The sequence below is a fragment of the Terrapene carolina genome, unplaced genomic scaffold (genome assembly GCF_002925995.2).
Source record: "Terrapene carolina triunguis isolate 2854851 unplaced genomic scaffold, T_m_triunguis-2.0 Scaffold68, whole genome shotgun sequence".
Lineage (NCBI taxonomy): Eukaryota > Metazoa > Chordata > Testudines > Emydidae > Terrapene > Terrapene triunguis.
In genome coordinates, this window is record NW_020664419.1 from 77,716,749 (window position 1) to 77,734,427 (window position 17,679).

At 43.9% G+C, this 17,679-nt stretch overlaps 1 protein-coding gene across 1 annotated transcript in view; it reads left to right on the plus strand.

The window, feature by feature from the left end:
• Positions 1 to 6,962, plus strand: part of CFAP54 (cilia and flagella associated protein 54) — a 199,539-nt gene extending 192,577 nt beyond the window's left edge. The window contains exon 67 of the mRNA XM_026649001.1: positions 6,843 to 6,962. Within this exon, the coding sequence (XP_026504786.1) occupies positions 6,843 to 6,962 (120 nt within the window). The remainder of the gene's footprint in view (positions 1 to 6,842) is intronic.
• Positions 6,963 to 17,679: the final 10,717 nt, after the last annotated feature.

Below are 17,679 nucleotides of genomic sequence, written 5' to 3' on the forward strand. Positions count from 1 at the left end.
CCCCTGCCTGAGGGGCGCGCTACTGACCTTTGCCGGCGCCCCCCTGCCTGAGGGGCGCGCTACTGACCTTTGCCGGCGCCCCCCTGCCTGAGGGGCGCGCTACTGACCTTTGCCGGCGCTCCCCTGCCTGAGGGGCGCGCTACTGACCTTTGCCGGCGCTCCCCTGCCTGAGGGGCGCGCTACTGACCATTACCGGCGCTCCCCTGCCTGAGGGGCGCGCTACTGACCTTTGCCGGCCCTCCCCTGCCTGAGGGGCGCGCTACTGACCTTTGCCGGTGCTCCCCTGCCTGAGGGGCGCGCTACAGACTCTGGCTGGCAGCCTTTCCGCTGCTAATTCCCCGCTGGCGGAGGCGTAACCCCGGCCAGCCCGTGACGACGTAGCTCCCCACCGCCCCCTAGCGGGTAGGCGGACTGACACCGATCACATGGAGGCATCGAAAGAGTGATTGTGACCTCACTACCAGTTTCCAAGTCCGCAGCAAGACTGTCTTAAATAAAAACAAGGGTGGTGAGATAATATCTTTTATTGGACCAGCTTCTGTAAGTGAGAGAGACAAACTTTTGAGCTTATACCAAGCTCTTCATTAGATCTGGGAAATGTACTCAGAAGGTACATATATACTGCAATTAGACACCCACAGCTGGCCCATGCCAGCTGACTCAGGCTAAGGGGCTGTTTAACTGCAGTGTACACTTTCGGGCTTGGGCTGCAGCCCAAGCTCTGGGACCCTTCCCCATTACAGGTATATATCCTGGACTTTCTCCTTGGAGTATGTTCTGTGGTATCTGAGTTCCTAGCTGTAGATAATAGATTTCTTGGTGTGTTTGGGGTGTTTACTGGATCTGTGAAGGTAGATGTAGTGATCTGTGGATTTCTTGTATGTAGTTGTCTGTAGGGTTCCATTGCTGAAGTTGATCGTGGAGTCCAGGATGTTGACCAGACTCTGTCAGAACAACTGATACAAAACCTGTAGACATATCTCCACTGCTACGATGATCAACACTCCCCATAACACACCTTTCAAGATCCAGGGGTTCTACATATGCCTATCACAACATGTGGTGTACCTCATTCAGTGCACTAAATACTCCAGTAACAACTATGTGGGTGAAACCAGACAATCACTATGCTCCCAAATGAACTCTCACAGAAAAATGATAAAAGACAAAAATACCAAATCACCTATGAGTGAACACTTTTCACAAAGTGATCATTCTATATCTGACCTCTTGGTCTTCATCTCAAAAGAAACCTGCACAATACCTTCAAAAGATGAGCCTGGGAGCTGAAATTGATAACTTTGCTGGACACTAAAAATCATAGACTGAACAGAGACACTGGATTGATGGCTTATTACAACAATCGGTAACCCACTAAACCCCTGACCCCCAGCTTTTTGTTTCCCCTATGACTGGAGAGGTGTTGACAGGCCACTTGACCTTGAAATATCTGTTAACTACTTATGCTATACAATCTTTTCCACCTTGTACTTAGCTGTGACACCCCGAGTATGTTTCCCAGACCTGAAGAAGAACTCTGTGTAGCTTGAAAGCTCGTCTGTCTCACCAACAGAAGTTGGTCCAATAAAAGATATTGCTTAACCCACTTTGTCTCTCTAATATTCTGGGACCAACATGGCTACACCAACACTGCATTAAATAAAAACAGATATAGCATACCATGTTAAAAAATCTGTTGGTCAGTCAGACTCAGTATGACAATTCAACCACTGGCCCTCTAGGAATTTCCTGCCTCTCTCCATTTTTTTCAGGTTATTTGTAAACCTTGGTGTTCTGTGAGGAGAAGCTGGCCTAGGTGCAACTATTGTGATAGTAGATGCCAAAATATTAGTATAAAGTCTCATCAAACTGTTGATAGACTGATGAGGACAATTGTTTTCCTCAAGTCTGCCTGATGGAAGCTTAATGGTTCTTCTTTGAGTGATATACCTATGGGTGCTCCAGGCGTGGCAGCGTCCCCTGCACTTGGAATCGGAGATCTTCTCAGCAGTGCCCGTTGGACCACACATGTGCACCTTCCCCGTCTCACAGAATGTATATATTGTGCCTCACCAACATTACATTTCTCTTCCTCTTCCCTAGATGAGGCTATCATGCCTCCACCTTCTACTGCTGACAACTTCAAATATTTTTAAGCGTTATTCCACAGGATTTCAGACTCTCTCTTCAGATTCCACTGGAGGAAGTCAACGACCGGCAGCATAAGATACTTGATAGTCTGCACACATCCTCTTCTTCCAAGATCGCACTACCAATAAATGAGGCTCTTCTTGAAACCACGAAAGTGCTCTGGGAGACCCCAGCATCCATCATCCCTCTGACTTGCAAACATGACAACAAAAATACTATGTTCCATCAAAAAATCCCAGAATTTCTATTCTTGCAACCCACCCCTAATTCTCTGGTAGTCAGTGTGGTGCAAGAGAAAGACCGTCAATACCAATCCCAGCCTAGCCATCCAGACAGAGATTGGAAATGCTTAGACTTATTAGGATGCAAGGCATATTCATCAGCCATGCTCCAATTTTGAATTTTGTACTACGAGCTCTGATGGCTAAATACAGCGACAGTAGCACCTCAGAGTTATGAACACCTCAGGAATGGAGGTCGTTGATAATTCTGACATGTTCGTAACTCTGAACAAAACATTATAATTGTTCTTTCAAAAGTTTACAACTGAACATTGACTTAATACAGCTTTGAAACTTTACTATGCAGAAGAAAAATGCTGCTTTCCCTTTGGTTTTTTAGTCATTTACGTTTAACACAGTACTGTACTGTATTTGCCTTTTTTTTTTTTGGTCTCTGCTGCTGCCTGATTGTGTTCCAAATGAGGTGTGTGGTTGACTGGTCAGTTCATAACTCTGGTATTCGTAACTCTGAGATTCTACTGTACTTAAATTATTCCAAGTTGGAGGAACTCTGTTGTGATCTTCCGGAGGCCAAGAAAGAGCAATTTCAGACTCTAATATCTAAGAGATGCTTCCTAGCACATACAAACCTACAAGCCGCATTAGACTGCAGATACCGCCGCCCGCTCCGTCGCAACTGGTGTGGTCATGAGGCATTCTTCATGGCTCCACCTCTCGGGCTTTCCTAAGGAGATACAAACCTCTGTGGAAGACTTACCTTTGAGGGCCAAAAAGTATTCAGTGCACACAGATGATTCCCTGCACTCCCTTAAAGACTCCCAAACTACTCTCCAGTCTTTCAGCATCTACATACCAGTGCCAAAAAAACGCCTGGGGAAGTATCATTTCCCCCCCATGATCCCGATTACTGCAGTATACTCCTCAACGGCACTTTTATGACATCCAGCACTGAAAACAAAGACATCCCTCCAAACGTAGACAGCACTCCTCAGTGGGCTACCTCTCACGCACATCCACCGAAGCAACAATTTTGAAGGTGTGGTCGAGGCCCTGAGAAGTCTCCCCCTCTTCCAGTCATTTCCACCTTCTTTGACATCCCACCAGTTTGGCGACCGACTAGCTCTGTTTTTCCTACCATGGAGACTAATCATGTTGGACAAGTGGGTTCTAAAGATAGTCAAGGAAGGATACTCCATCCCCTTCCTATCATGCCCTGCCACCTCCCCACCCTCGTCCCTCTTCAGGGACCCCTCTCACAAACTCCACAGTAGACAGCCCCTACTGCAATTAGAGCACATTCCACATTTCCACTATCCACCTCGATAGCTTTTCTCAATAATGTCCCCATTGCTGACATTTGCAAAGCTGCCACATGGGCATCAACAGACACTTTTGCCCGTCACTATGCTATTATGCAGGATGCCACAGCGGACACTCTCCTAGGACATGCTGTCTTATCATCAGCAATAAATGTTGCTCTGAAACCCCAGCCTTCCAATTAGGGGCACTGCTTTCTTGTCACCTATAAATGGAGCACCTGTAGTGACATCACTCTAAGAAGAAGAGAAGATTACTCACCCTGTGCAGTAACTGAGGTTCTTTGAGATATGTGTCCCTATGGGTGCTCCAGTACCTACTCCTCCTGCCCTCTGCTTTGGAGCCGAAAACACAAGTTCTGTGGCAGAGAAGGAACTGGCAGCGGTCAGACTGCACAGCGCTATATATAGGTCCCACTCACAGCGCAAGAGCGGGAGGTGCACATGTGCAGTCCAATGGGCACTGCTGATGAAGATCTCCGATCCCAGGTGCAGGGTGTGCTGCCACACCTACAAGTGGAGAACCCACAGTTACTGCACAGGATAAGTAACCTTCTCTTCAATCAGCATCAAAACTTTCCAGTATGAGGCACTATTACTCAACTTTCTCAACTACCTTAAGGTGGCCATGAAAGTGCTGCAGTGGCTGCAGCTGGGTGTTCAAGTAAGAATCCCTAGGGTAAGCCTCAAAGTCCATCCTAACCAGTGACCCCTTCACTAATCCCCAAATACCTTTACCCTACAGCTGCCCACAGCATAATGATGAATACACAAGGCATCCCCCTCATCCACCCTTTATAAATAATTAAACCGTGGATCTCTCACCCCTTCCCAATCAAATTATCTCCTCCTCCTCATTACTAAATACAGTACTCCCTGGTACTCATAGAGCAGTCCTGCCTATAGGAGTGAGATTGTCCAAAGGACTGACTCTTATGGATCCTGGCCCAACTAATAATGGGGAAAAGGTCCATGGTATCTTGCAGTTCCATCTTGGCTGATCAACATTCACCAGCACAAATGAAGAGCTCCTCAAAACCCTTTTGTACATATCACCTTCCCCCTTCCCACCAACCCAGATATCCCCTTTGAGAAATAAATCTTCCTCCTCCCAAAGGACCCTATCCCACCACATTACTCAGTTCATGGCCCATATCTAAATGCAATAATTTCTGCAGAAATCAGACTTCCAACAATCCCGCCCAAACATCTTCCCTGGAAGTAGAAGCTGGGCCAGGTGAATAGGAAGAGATGCCGTTCCAGCTTCCTTACAGTCCTGGTGGGCTGTATCAGTGGGGCCTGTTTTAAAATTCTTCTGAACTTCTTCTCATTGTGGAGAATCTGGCTGTAGGTATGAAGCAGGTCCAGCCAAGTTCCCTCATAGCCACACAATGACATTAACCTTTTAATTTGATGTCGTTTTATGCCAAAAACAAACTCATATGTTTCCACAGGCAAAACAATTGACTTTTCACACCAACATGTTGAATAGAGGCTTCAGGCCAAATCCTCTCACGTAAAACTTCCATGGGAGATTTGGTTAAGGAAGGATTTAGGGCCTGATCCTGCAAAGGGCTGAATATCTTCAAATCTCACTGAAGCCAAGGGAAGTTAAGAATGCTCAGCACCTTCCCCTTTAATGTATATTTCAGAGCAATATTTCCAACACTTTCAGTAAATTTTATAAAACATCTTTGGTTAGACTGTGCACATAACAAACGACCCTTTGTTGGAGTCGGGGGAAGCTCAGTGAGAGATTATGCATCAGGAGGTATAATCCCTCACCCATGTTTTCCAGCCTGCAGGAGGAGTTCACACACAACATCCTTTAGGATGATGTAGCATACTCCCCTTTTGGTGATCACCGAGCCCCACCCCTACCTGTCCCCTGAAGCCAGGATGTGTTGCTCAAACACTTCTTGCCTTACTTTGAGCACAGGGACTGCAGTTGTTCTTGCCTTTGTATGGGGTATGTAAGCAGAAGAGGCTTCTTGTGCACCCTCGCCTCACAGCAGGGCCAGGGAGAACCTAGTCCATTAAAGAAACCTTTTACAGTTGTTGTTTTTTTTCACTTCCTTTTTGTCTTTTCCTGAGCTAATTGAATGAAATCAGTTTAAAATTTTGCATAAAGTCTTTTAAAATTATCTTTCTTGTCCTGTCACACTTAGCAGCCTATTGTATTTTCCTGTCTTTTTTTTTCTTTTGTTGAAGTATCTGCCTGTACTTTTGCTTCATCATTGAATTAACTGGTTAATTAGAACAAAGGCCATTTTCATTCATTTTAGAGTATACAGTATTAGTGTTCAGGTTTTGAGAATAGAAGATGGATCATCTGTTTAAAAATAATATACTCAGTACAGTCAGGTGACCCAGTGAAATTTTAAAGAATAATGCTAGGGAAAGTCCATTTTACATTTCAAAAGTGATTTCTAAATAAAATCCCTTTTGGCTGAATGCAGTTAAACAATAACTTTAAAACTGATCTAGTTCATATAGACCAGGTGGTCTCACATTAATTGGTAGCAGGGCTAGGGGGACTGGCATCACCTTCTTACAAGATCCACTGAGATTAAATTGGAACGGGGTAATATAACCTGGGGCACTCTTTCTTTCCCTTTAGAGCAGTGGTGGGTAACCTGCGGCCCACAGGTTGCCCACCACTGCTTTAGAGCCCTCTCATTGTGTGTGTGTGTGTGTGGGGGGGGTGATTGATAATAATTGTAGCTAGTGGGATTCCCTGGCACCATGGCTCCATTGGAGCCACGCTACTGGGTGGTGGGCAGAAGGAATCGGAGTTCAAGAGCAGAACAAAAACATGAATGGGGCAGATGGTCCTGGTGCCTTGGCATCCAGTGGATATATCAAAGTCCCCAGGTTTGAGGGGCACAGAATGATAAAAGAGAAAAACTGTGAAGGGATCTTGCTGAGGTTTCCTCCCCCTTAACCTGTTTCCATGGGGGTTTATGTAAGAAGAGGTCATTTTGGGCTCAAACTTATTTATGTGCATATTTGCAATTTATTCTTCCATTGTGGTTGGGAAACCTGTTTTTGACAATTTAAGAGGTCTCAGTTTATTCCTACTGTGATATTAAAGAGCTGTTTACTTAAGAAATATTGTTTTTATCTTTGCCAGGTCCCATTTGATGTTACTTTGCAGTCAATAAAAAATTTGGAGAAAATGTTTGATCCTGCTAATGGATGTATGATAGCTGGAGGAAGCCTTTTCAACTGGGTTGTATCTCTGCTCCCTTGAATTTTCTTTCTGTAGTAACTTAATCAAATACTGAATTTCACAGTTTTAAAGGTCAAATTGTGTTCCTACTTAAGCCAGTGGGAATTTTGCCATTGATTTTAATGGGACCAAGATCTGGCCCCTATTGATTTGTGTAGTTTTTAGTTACATTTTGGAAAATGTCACCTTTTATTTTTTATTAAATAAGTGAACTTTCTTCTTCCTTATGTTTCTTAAATGAAATAATGTCTTTTTCAGGAATTAATGTTCTTATAGGAACTTTTTATAGTAAAAAGATTTAAAATGTAAGCTACTCAGTCCTAAATAAGTGAGTCTGTATTTTGCTGGGGTTTCTCCTTTTCAAAAACCTCATGTTGATTAAAAAATGTGAATAGGCCAAAAAGACTGTTTGCCCTTGAGATATTGCAGGCCTTGTAGCCTCCTAATATTCAAATATAAACTATGGATTTTTCCATAAAGCATGTATTATATGCTAAACTTTACCCTACCAGCACACATTTAACTGCGTTTGCAGTTAGTCACAGGTGCTTCTATTGATGAGCTTCATTGAGAAACAACTACCTAAAACCACTGCACTGGACTCCTTTCACAATTTCACTGCTTTTAAATTACAATTTCAGACTCCTCTGCCTTTGTTAAAGGAAGAAAAACTCTTACATACTGCTGACAGTGAAACTGATTTGTTAGAAAGCGGTGTATTTAGATATCTTCATATAATTCTGAAGAGAGAATCGGTAAACAGGCAAATTTAAAAACTACAAAAGTATAGTACAAAGGTATTGTATCTTTCATACAATATTCTAAAATGCTTAACAAAATAACATTGAAAATATGTATAAATGCTAAGTATTATTATTGTTTGAAAATTTGGACAAACATTAACTAAAGTATCATAAAAACATTGCTCTGAGGAAGGAAGTGTTATTATCCCAACTTTACAAATGGGGAAATAGACACAGAAAAATGAAGTTGCTTGACCAAGACCACATAGTAAGTCACTGTGAGATCCAAGATTAGAATTTGGGAGTTTCTGGTCCCTAGCCATTGCTCAAGTTATACGACCATTTTGCCTCAAAACCATTGTTAACTACAATAATTCAGGCAACAAGCAATACAACTAACAGAAAGGATCAGGGGGAATTGTGGGGGAATTAGCTGAGTTGTACCTGGTGATTAGAGTTTGAGACTGGGAGTCAGAAATCCTGGGTTCCGTTCTACCTTCTGTGTGTGATTGTAAACACTTAGGGTATGTCTACACTACGGGATTAATCCGAATTTACAGAATTCGAATTTTGGAAACAGATTGTATAAAGTCGAATGTATGCGGCCACACTAAGCACATTAATTCGGCGGTGTGCGTCCATGTACCAGGGCTAGCGTCGATTTCCGGAGCGTTGCACTGTGGGTAGTTATCCCATAGCTATCCCATAGTTCCCGCAGTCTCCCCCGCCCATTGGAATTCTGGGTTGAGATCCCAGTGCCTGATGGGGCAAAAAACATTGTCGCAGGTGGTTCTGGGTACAGCCTCACCCCTCCCTCCATGAAAGCAATGGCACACAACCATTTCGCGCCTTTTTTCCTGGGTGAACACTGCAGACTCCATACCATGGCAAGCATGGAGTCCGCTCAGCTCAAGACAGCAGTCATGAACATTGTAAACACCTCGCGCATTCTCGTGCAGTTTATGCTGAACCAGGACCAGAAAAACGAGGCTAGGAGGAGGCGGCAACGGCAGCGCAGTGACAACAGTGATGAGGACATGGACATGGACACAGAATTCTCTCAAACCGTGGGCCCCGGTGGTTTGGAGATCATGTTGTTAATGGGGCAGGTTCTATCCGTGGAACACCGATTCTGGGCCCGGGAAACAAGCACAGACTGGTGGGACCGCATAGTGTTGCAGGTGTGGGACGATTCCCAGTGGCTGCGAAACTTTCGCATGCGTAAGGGCACTTTCATGGAACTTTGTGACTTGCTGTCCCCTGCCCTGAAGCGCCAGAATACCAAGACGAGAGCAGCCCTCACAGTTGAGAAGCAAGTGGCGATAGCCCCGTGGAAGCTTGCCACGCCAGACAGCTACCGGTCAGTCGGGAATCAATTTGGAGTGGGCAAATCTACTGTGGGGGCTGCTGTGATGCAAGTAGCCAAAGCAATCACTGAGCTGCTGCTATGAAAGGTAGTGACTCTGGGAAATGTGCAGGTCATAGTGGATGGCTTTGCTGCAATGGGATTCCCTAACTGTGGTGGGGCGATAGATGGAACCCATATCCCTATCTTGGCACCGGAGCACCAGGGTACCCAGTACATAAACCGCAAGGGGTACTTTTCAATGGTGCTGCAAGCACTGGTGGATCACAAGGGACGTTTCACCAACATCAACGTGGGCTGGCCGGGAAGGGTTCATGATGCTCGCGTCTTCAGGAACACTACTCTGTTTAAATGGCTGCAGCAAGGGACTTACTTCCCGGACCAGAAAATAACAGTTGGGGATGTTGAAATGCCAATAGTTATTCTTGGGGACCCAGCCTACCCCTTAATGCTATGGCTCATGAAGCCATACACAGGCAGCCTGGACAGGAATCAGGAGCTGTTCAACTACAGGCTGAGCAAATGCAGAATGATGGTAGAATGTGCATTTGGCCGTTTAAAAGGTCGCTGGCGCTCGTTACTGACTCGGTCAGACCTCAGCCAAACCAATATATCCATTGTTATTGCTGCTTGCTGTGTGCTCCACAATCTCTGTGAAAGTAAGGGGGAGACCTTTATGGCGAGGTGGGAGGCTGAGGCAAATCGCCTGGCTGCTGATTATGCACAGCCAGACACCAGGGCGATTAGAAGATCACACCAGGAAGCGCTGCGCATCAGAGAAGCTTTGAAAACCAGTTTCATGACTGGCCAGGCTACAGTGTGAAATTTCTGTTTGTTTCTCCTTGATGAAAACCCGCCCCCTGTATTGACTCATTCTCTGTAAGGAACCCACCCTCCCCCTTCGATCACAGCTTGCTTTCAAAGGAAATAAAGTCACTATCGTTTAAAAATCATTTATTCTTTATTAATTGATTATAAAAAGAGGGAGAGAACCCGGGTGGGGTTTGGGAGGAGAATCGGCGGGAAGGAAAAGGCCATTAAAAAAAGGTTAAAAAAATGACAGCCTTTTGCTTGGGCTGTCCACTGGGGTGGAATGGGAAGGTGCACGGAGCCTCCCCCTCCGCGTTCTTACACATCTGGGTGAGGAGGCTATGGAACATGGTGAACAGGGGCTGTAGCGGCACTCTGTTATCCTGCTGCCGTTCCTGAAGCTCCACCAGACGCCGGAGCATGTCTGTTTGCTCACGCAGCAGCCCCAGCGTTGCATCCTGCCTCCTCTGATCTTCCTGCCGCCACCTCTCATCTCGAGCGTCTCTCCTCTCCTCACGTTGGTCCCTCCTGTCCTCACGTTCACTGGCATCTGTTTACCCCTTTCTCCAGATCATTTATACAATGCTTATACTCTTTCACGGTGACCAACACTATTCACATTACATAGCACATGTGATTTCTGTGCAAGGTCGCATTTTGCCTCTTAATATTGAGTCCCTGTGGCTTTGCTGCTAGAGATCACAGACGCAGGTCCGGGTAACAGAATTCGGCTTGCATGCGACCATGGTAAGCCATTGTCTTTCGGCTTCTGCGCCCTCCTTTCCCACATACCAAGCGAAGCCCGTTGAGTGCTGCGTTTTTCCTGTTAACCTTCAGCAGCAGAAAACAAACTACCCCCCCCATCCAATTCTCTGGATGATCGCTTTATCCCTCCCCCCACGCTTGGCTAACTGCAGGGAAGGATTTCTTTTCAGCCACAGGCAAACAGTCCAGTAGGAACGGCCACCTCTGTCCCATTAATTAAATTCACGTATTTCAACCAGGTTACCATGAGCGATATCACTCTCCTGAGGATTACACAGCGAGATAAAGAACAGATGTTGCTTGAATGCCAGCAAACACCGGGACCATACGCTGCCAGGCTTTGTCATGCAATGATACCAGATTACTTGCTACTAGCATGGCGTGGTCAAGTGTCCTACCATGGAGGACGGAATAAGGCTGCACTGCCCAGAAACCTTCTGCAAAGGCTTTTGGAGTACCTCCAGGAGAGCTTCATGGAAATGTCCCTGGAGGATTTCCACTCCATCCCCAGACACGTTAACAGACTTTTCCAGTAGCTGTACTGGCCGCGAATGCATCCCAAGTCCTCAGGGCAAAGTAATCATTAAAAAACGCTTTCTTTTAAAACAAGTTTTATATTTTAAAAGGTAAACTCACCCGAGGTCCCTTCCATTGGGTCATGGTCTTGGATACTGGCTTGGGAGGGTACTTCAGTCAGGCTGAGAAAAAGATCCTGGCTGTTGGGGAGAACGGAGTGCTGTGTGCTCTCCGCAAGCTCGTCCTCCTCCTCCTCCTCTTCCCCGTCCGCAGAATCCTCAGGTGTGGCTGATGAGATTACCCCCGCCCAGAATCCATGGTCAGAGGTGGGGTAGTGGTGGCGGCCCACCCTAGAATTGCATGCAGCTCGGCGTAGAAGCGGCATGTCCGTGGCTCTGACCCGGAGCGACTGTTTGCCTCCTTTGTTTTTTGATAGGCTTGTCTCAGCTCCTTGACTTTCACGTGGCACTGATCTGAGTCCCTATTGTGGCCTCTCTCCATCATGCCCTTGGAGATTTTTTCAAAAGTTTTGGCATTTCGTCTTTTCGAACGAAGTTCTGCTAGCACTGAATCCTCTCCCCATATAGCGATCAGATCCAGTACCTCCCGTACGGTCCATGCTGGTGCTCTTTTTTGATTATCGGCCTGCATGGTTACCTGTGCTGATGAGCTCCCTGTGGTCACCTGTGCTCTCCACGCTGGGCAAACAGGAAATAAAATTCAGATGTTCGCAGGGCTTTTCCTGTCTACCTGGCCAGTGCATCCGAGTTCAGATTGCTGTCCAGAGCGGTCACAATGGTGCACTGTGGGATAGCTCCCGGAGGCCAATACCATCAAATTGCGGCCACACTAACCCTAATTCGAAATGACAATATCGATTTTAGCGCTACTCCGCTCGTCGGGGTGGAGTACAGAAATCGATTTTAAGAGCCCTTTATTTAGAAATAAATGGCTTTGTTGTGTGGACGGGTGCAGAGTTAATTTGATTTAACACTGCTAAATCCGAATTAAAGTCATAGTGTAGACCAGGCTTTAATGGTGAAATCCTGGCCCCATTGAATGGCAAAACTCTCATTGACTTCACTGAGGCACTGTATCTCTGTGCCTCAGTTAACCACATGATAAAATAGATATACTGATTCTTAAAGGTGATCTGTAAAGGAAAAAAGAGGGTTGTACTTCTTTTTGCGTTATTATATATAAAGGATGATGGAAAGTATTTTTGTTATGTGTTGCTTTTATTATAAGAGATGTGTGTATAAGAGATTCTGTAAAGGGAAATCGTGTCTTACTAATCTATTAGAGTTCTTTGAAGGGGTCAACAAACATGTGGACAAGGGGGATCCAGTGGACATAGCGTACTTAGATTTCCAGAAAGCCTTTGACAAGGTCCCTCACCAAAGGCTCTTACGTAAATTAAGCTGTCATGGGATAAAAGGGAAGGTCCTTTCATGGATTGAGAACTGGTTAAAAGACTGGGAACAAAGGGTAGGAATTAATGGTAAATTCTCAGAATGGAGAGGGGTAACTAGTGGTGTTCCACAAGGGTCAGTCCTCGGACCAATCCTATTCAACTTATTCATAAATGATCTGGAGAAAGAGGTAAACAGTGGGTGGCAAAGTTTGCAGATGATACTAAACTGCTCAAGATAGTTAAGACCAAAGCAGACTGTGACGAACTTCAAAAAGATCTCACAAAACTAAGTGATTGGGCAACAAAATGGCAAATGAAATTTAATGTGGATAAATGTAAAGTAATGCACATTGGAAAAAATAACCTCAACTATACATACAATATGATGGGGGCTAATTTAGCTACAACAAGTCAGGAAAAAGATCTTGGAGTCATCGTGGATAGTTCTCTGAAGATGTCCACGCAGTGTGCAGAGGCGGTCAAAAAAGCAAACAGGATGTTAGGGATCATTAAAAAGGGGATAGAGAATAAGACTGAGAATATATTATTGCCCTTATATAAATCGATGGTACGCCCACATCTCGAATACTGCGTACAGATGTGGTCTCCTCATCTCAAAAAAGATATACTGGCACTAGAAAAGGTTCAGAAAAGGGCAACTAAAATAATTAGGGGTTTGGAACGGATCACATATGAGGAGAGATTAAAGAGGCTAGGACTCTTCAGCTTGGAAAAGAGGAGACTAAGGGGGGATATGATAGAGGTATATAAAATTATGAGTGATGTGGAGAAAGTGGATAAGGAAAAGTTATTTACTTATTCCCATAATACAAGAACTAGGGATCACCAAATGAAATTAATAAGCAGCAGGTTTAAAACAAATACAAGGAAGTTCTTCTTCACGCAGCGCACAGTCAACTTGTGGAACTCCTTACTTGAAGAGGTTGTGAAGGCTAGAAATATAACAGCGTTTAAAAGAGAACTGGATAAATTCATGGTGGTTAAGTCCATTAATGGCTATTAGCCAGGATGGGTAAGGAATGGTGTCCCTAGCCTCTGTTTGTCAGAGGATGGAGATGGATGGCAGGAGAGAGATCACTTGATCATTGCCTGTTAGGTCCACTCCCTCTGGGGCACCTGGCATTGGCCACTGTCGGTAGACAGGATACTGGGCTAGATGGACCTTTGGTCTGACCCGGTATGGCCATTCTTATGTTCTTATGTGTGTGTGGTGTGTTTATTTTTACATTATTCTGATGTTTTCAATGTTGTTTTTCCTATAACACTATGGATAAGAGGAGTACTACTAGGATTATCACATCAGAGGAACCAAGAAAGTGAAACTTGAGTAACTAATTAGGGAATGTATTTTTAGTGAGATTGTTTAAAACTCTCTTATAACTCATATTTAACTCAAACGGAGAAAAGATTCACAACCACTGCCCCTTCAATTAAAGGCTGAGAATGCTCCATCTACAGTTCCACCATCCTCCAAGAAGACCCCCAACTCTTACAGGGAAGATGAAAAATTTACATTCCTCATATTTCTTTTATAAAAGAAGTAGAAAAACAGCATATTTGGAAAAAACCTTTCAGACTTAATAAAAACCAAAAAAGGGCATGGTACCTCATTTTTTCTTTTTTTTTTAATTCTTTTTGAAGGTCACCTTGAAGTATATCAGGGGGTTTTCATGAGGCTTAATTAATATTTGTAAAGCACTTTGAGACCATCAGATGAAAAGTGCTGTATAAGTAAGAAGTTTTTTTATTACAGAGGAGATAACTCTTCAGTGCTGTCAATCTGGACCCTGCCACCACTATTACATTTATTTTTAAAAGAGAAATGTTCAATAGAATTCTTTTCACATTCATATTTAAATATTTTATGCTTTTAAAGATATTTTTGTTGAAATAAGAATTTTGTCCTACCGTCTCTCCTTAGCACTTCAGTAAAATGGTAATTTTAAAAAAAGCTGAAATTTTGACGTCACTGTATCCATAGCAGCAAATTTTACTTTCACAAACACAGGATTAAGAATTCATTGAAGGTTTCAGAAGGTAGCATTGGAGACAACATATTTCTTTAGCATATAATTAAATTCTTTAGTTAACCATCTGCTTGTAACGAAGAAAGCTCATATTTAAACACATTCTCAACAATTGCATAGAGTAAAACATAAAATTAATTGCAAAGTAAATTGCTTCTTGTTTTCTGTAGCATAGGAATTCAGATGGGTTTTTCGTCCCCTACCATTGATTGAAGACTAGGGTTTACAGTCTGTTAGACTCAGATAAGTCTCTGTTAGCACCATTACTCAAATCTCTGCAATATGTTGTCCCTCAGTCCTCCTAAAAATATTATGGGTGGAGGGGACCATGTCTTGTTTGAGTCCACAGTTTGAAGACTAACGGATGGGACCAGCATTCCCCAGGCCTTTTGTAGTGAGGGTCCAATCCATGCAGTGCAGTGGTGGAATTAGTTACTTCTATGAAAGCTCTGAAAAACCTGCCTGTCTCAAGTTGGACACCCAGACATTGAGGCTCCAACAATTAATGGACAGTGGCCAAATTTTGGCCAAAATATTTCTGTGCCTCAATTCCCCATCTGTAAAATGGGGTTAATAATATTTCCCTATCTCACAGGGGTTTTGTGAGGATAAATTCATTAGTATTGTGAGAGGCAATAGTGCGGAAATAAAATACTCCATATTCAGTGCAACCCTTGGATGGCGTGCAGTAAATTGGGGAAGGGGCCAGACACTGAATGATGAGGATAGAAAGAAACATTAAACAGCTGCTTCATTCAATGAGAACCATCCATCCTGTGCACTGAATGACACAGACGTCCTGAGGAAAAAATACCCTGTGATTATGTAATTAAAGACTGTGTCAGCACGCACCATGGGGACGAATTAAGCTTTATTTTCACAATTCTGAAATTTTGAACACTTGACTTTGCAACCTTAATGTCTTTTTACCATAGTTTTCTTGTATGTAATGCATGTGTATATTAATAATGAAGGCCTGCCTGGGATCTGCCACACCTCCAGAAATACTTAGCTACTTGCAAGTACTTCAGATTTCATTTCATGAATTTTGTGAAGTGAAAATTGGTCGTTTCACGCAGTTTTCTTCAAGTGTATGTGATTATTGTGTGAAAGTTGTGTGGAATCCCTTCTGACTCCAACTCTAATTACTTTTCATCTGATTAGCACTAGGAACATATCCTCTTTCTTGGAGAAATTATCGTCTTGTGGGACTGCCCATTGGTTAGCCTCACTGTACCTCAGTTTCCCCATCATTAATAGGGATAAAAGTACTTCCCCAACTCAGAGGGATGTTAGGAGACTTAATCCATTAACATCACAAAATGTTTTCAAATCCTTGAATGGAAGATGCTATGGAATGCAAATATCGAGAGACAGTATTAAACAGATACTTGTTGCCTAATCCTTTTTTCAATCAAATAAGGGAAGAAATATTTTTCTTAAGTAGAATAATGATGGGGCTAGGGTTAATTTGCAGAATTACAAGATAATAAACCAAATAAAGCAAAGAACTCTGTTTATGTTTGCCAAATATGGTCTTTGAATTAAGCTACTAAATGCATCATCTGATGAAAGAAGAGAAAATATGCAGCATAGGTTGCTCTATAAAACAAAAGTAAGATAAAGAAAGCAAGTGAAAGAGTCCAGAGGTAAGTACTGAAATCTAAAATTTACCAAAGCAATTTTAATTTTCAGCCTTTGATAAGATAACTTCAAAGATAACTCATTCATATCACTGGTCAGCCTGAATTAAGATTCCACTTACAGGCAAATAGAAATTTATAATATGTATTCAACAAAATACAGCAAAAATCTTAGTGGGAGACAGTGGAAAGAAATGGAATGTCCTGGTTATGATTTCATCAGAACAATAAGGGCCAGATTCCTTAGTCCAACTGAACTGTCCTTAGTGTAAGTGTAGCGGGGGTGGGGGTTGAAAGATGCTCCAGCTTGAAGTCAAGCTGCCTTTACATTGGGGGTCAGTCCCAGAGGAAGTTAGAGTATCTCAAGGTTGATCTTGCTTCTGGCCAGTTGTACACAGGGTCATTTCAATAGCCAAAGACTGCCAGGCCAGAGGGATGTCCCAGCCATAATCCCTTCCTCTGGCCATGCCTCCTACTCAAGGGGCTAGCAGGGAGTTGGCAAAGGAGCTGTTACTGTGACTACACCACCAAAGAATTCCAGCTATCTGCCAGTTCTGTGGCTGCTTTGCAGCAGCACAAAGCACTGGCAATAGGGGCCAGGACCTTACCGTATCTTCCATCATTATTGGGATCATATATCTGGGAATATGACAACACTCTTATGGCATAAGACATGAAGACTGTTACTAACCAGTACAATTACAGCATATGCATGACTAAAGTCAATAATATGCTGATTGTGAGAATGTGACTGAACCAATCAAAACACTCAACACAGAGTTGTTTCAAAATTTTTGAAATCAAGTTATAATTGTAAAAAACGGGCACCGTATTTTTCTCCTCCTGTCTGTCAGGAATCAGGGTCTTCAGCAGAGCCAGTCTCCGGACAACCTAACAAGTGCAGCTGGCCTGTAATAGGGGTTTCTGATTGACTACACTGCTTGATTGGCAAGAAGAGTCAGCAGACCAGCTCTTAAGCCCAGAAGCAGTTTGGCAACTGCTCAGAGAATTTGCCCGTGGCTGCAATAGTTCCTGCTCCTACCTTGTTCCTGCCCTGATCCTGTCTCAAACCCAGGAATGCTCCTGCCTTGCTTTTATCCAAGTAATCTGGGTCTCACCCTCAGCTCCTGTTCTGGACTTCTGACTCTGGATATGACTAGGGAGGCCACTTGTCTGGTATTAAACCAGACAGTCCTGCTTTTCTAGGGTTTGTCCCCCGTCTGGAGTCAGACAAAACTGGACGTGATTTTGTCGGGTATCGGATAGGAGATGCCATATTGAAAACCGTGCACGCAAGGTCATACTGGCGGGGACAGAGCAGCGCTGTGACCTTGCACGCACAGTGTGTGCAACATCATGCAGCATGGGGGCGCCATTCTGCCCCCATGCAGCATGACCTCACACGCATTGTGCATCTGAGGTCATGCTAGCGT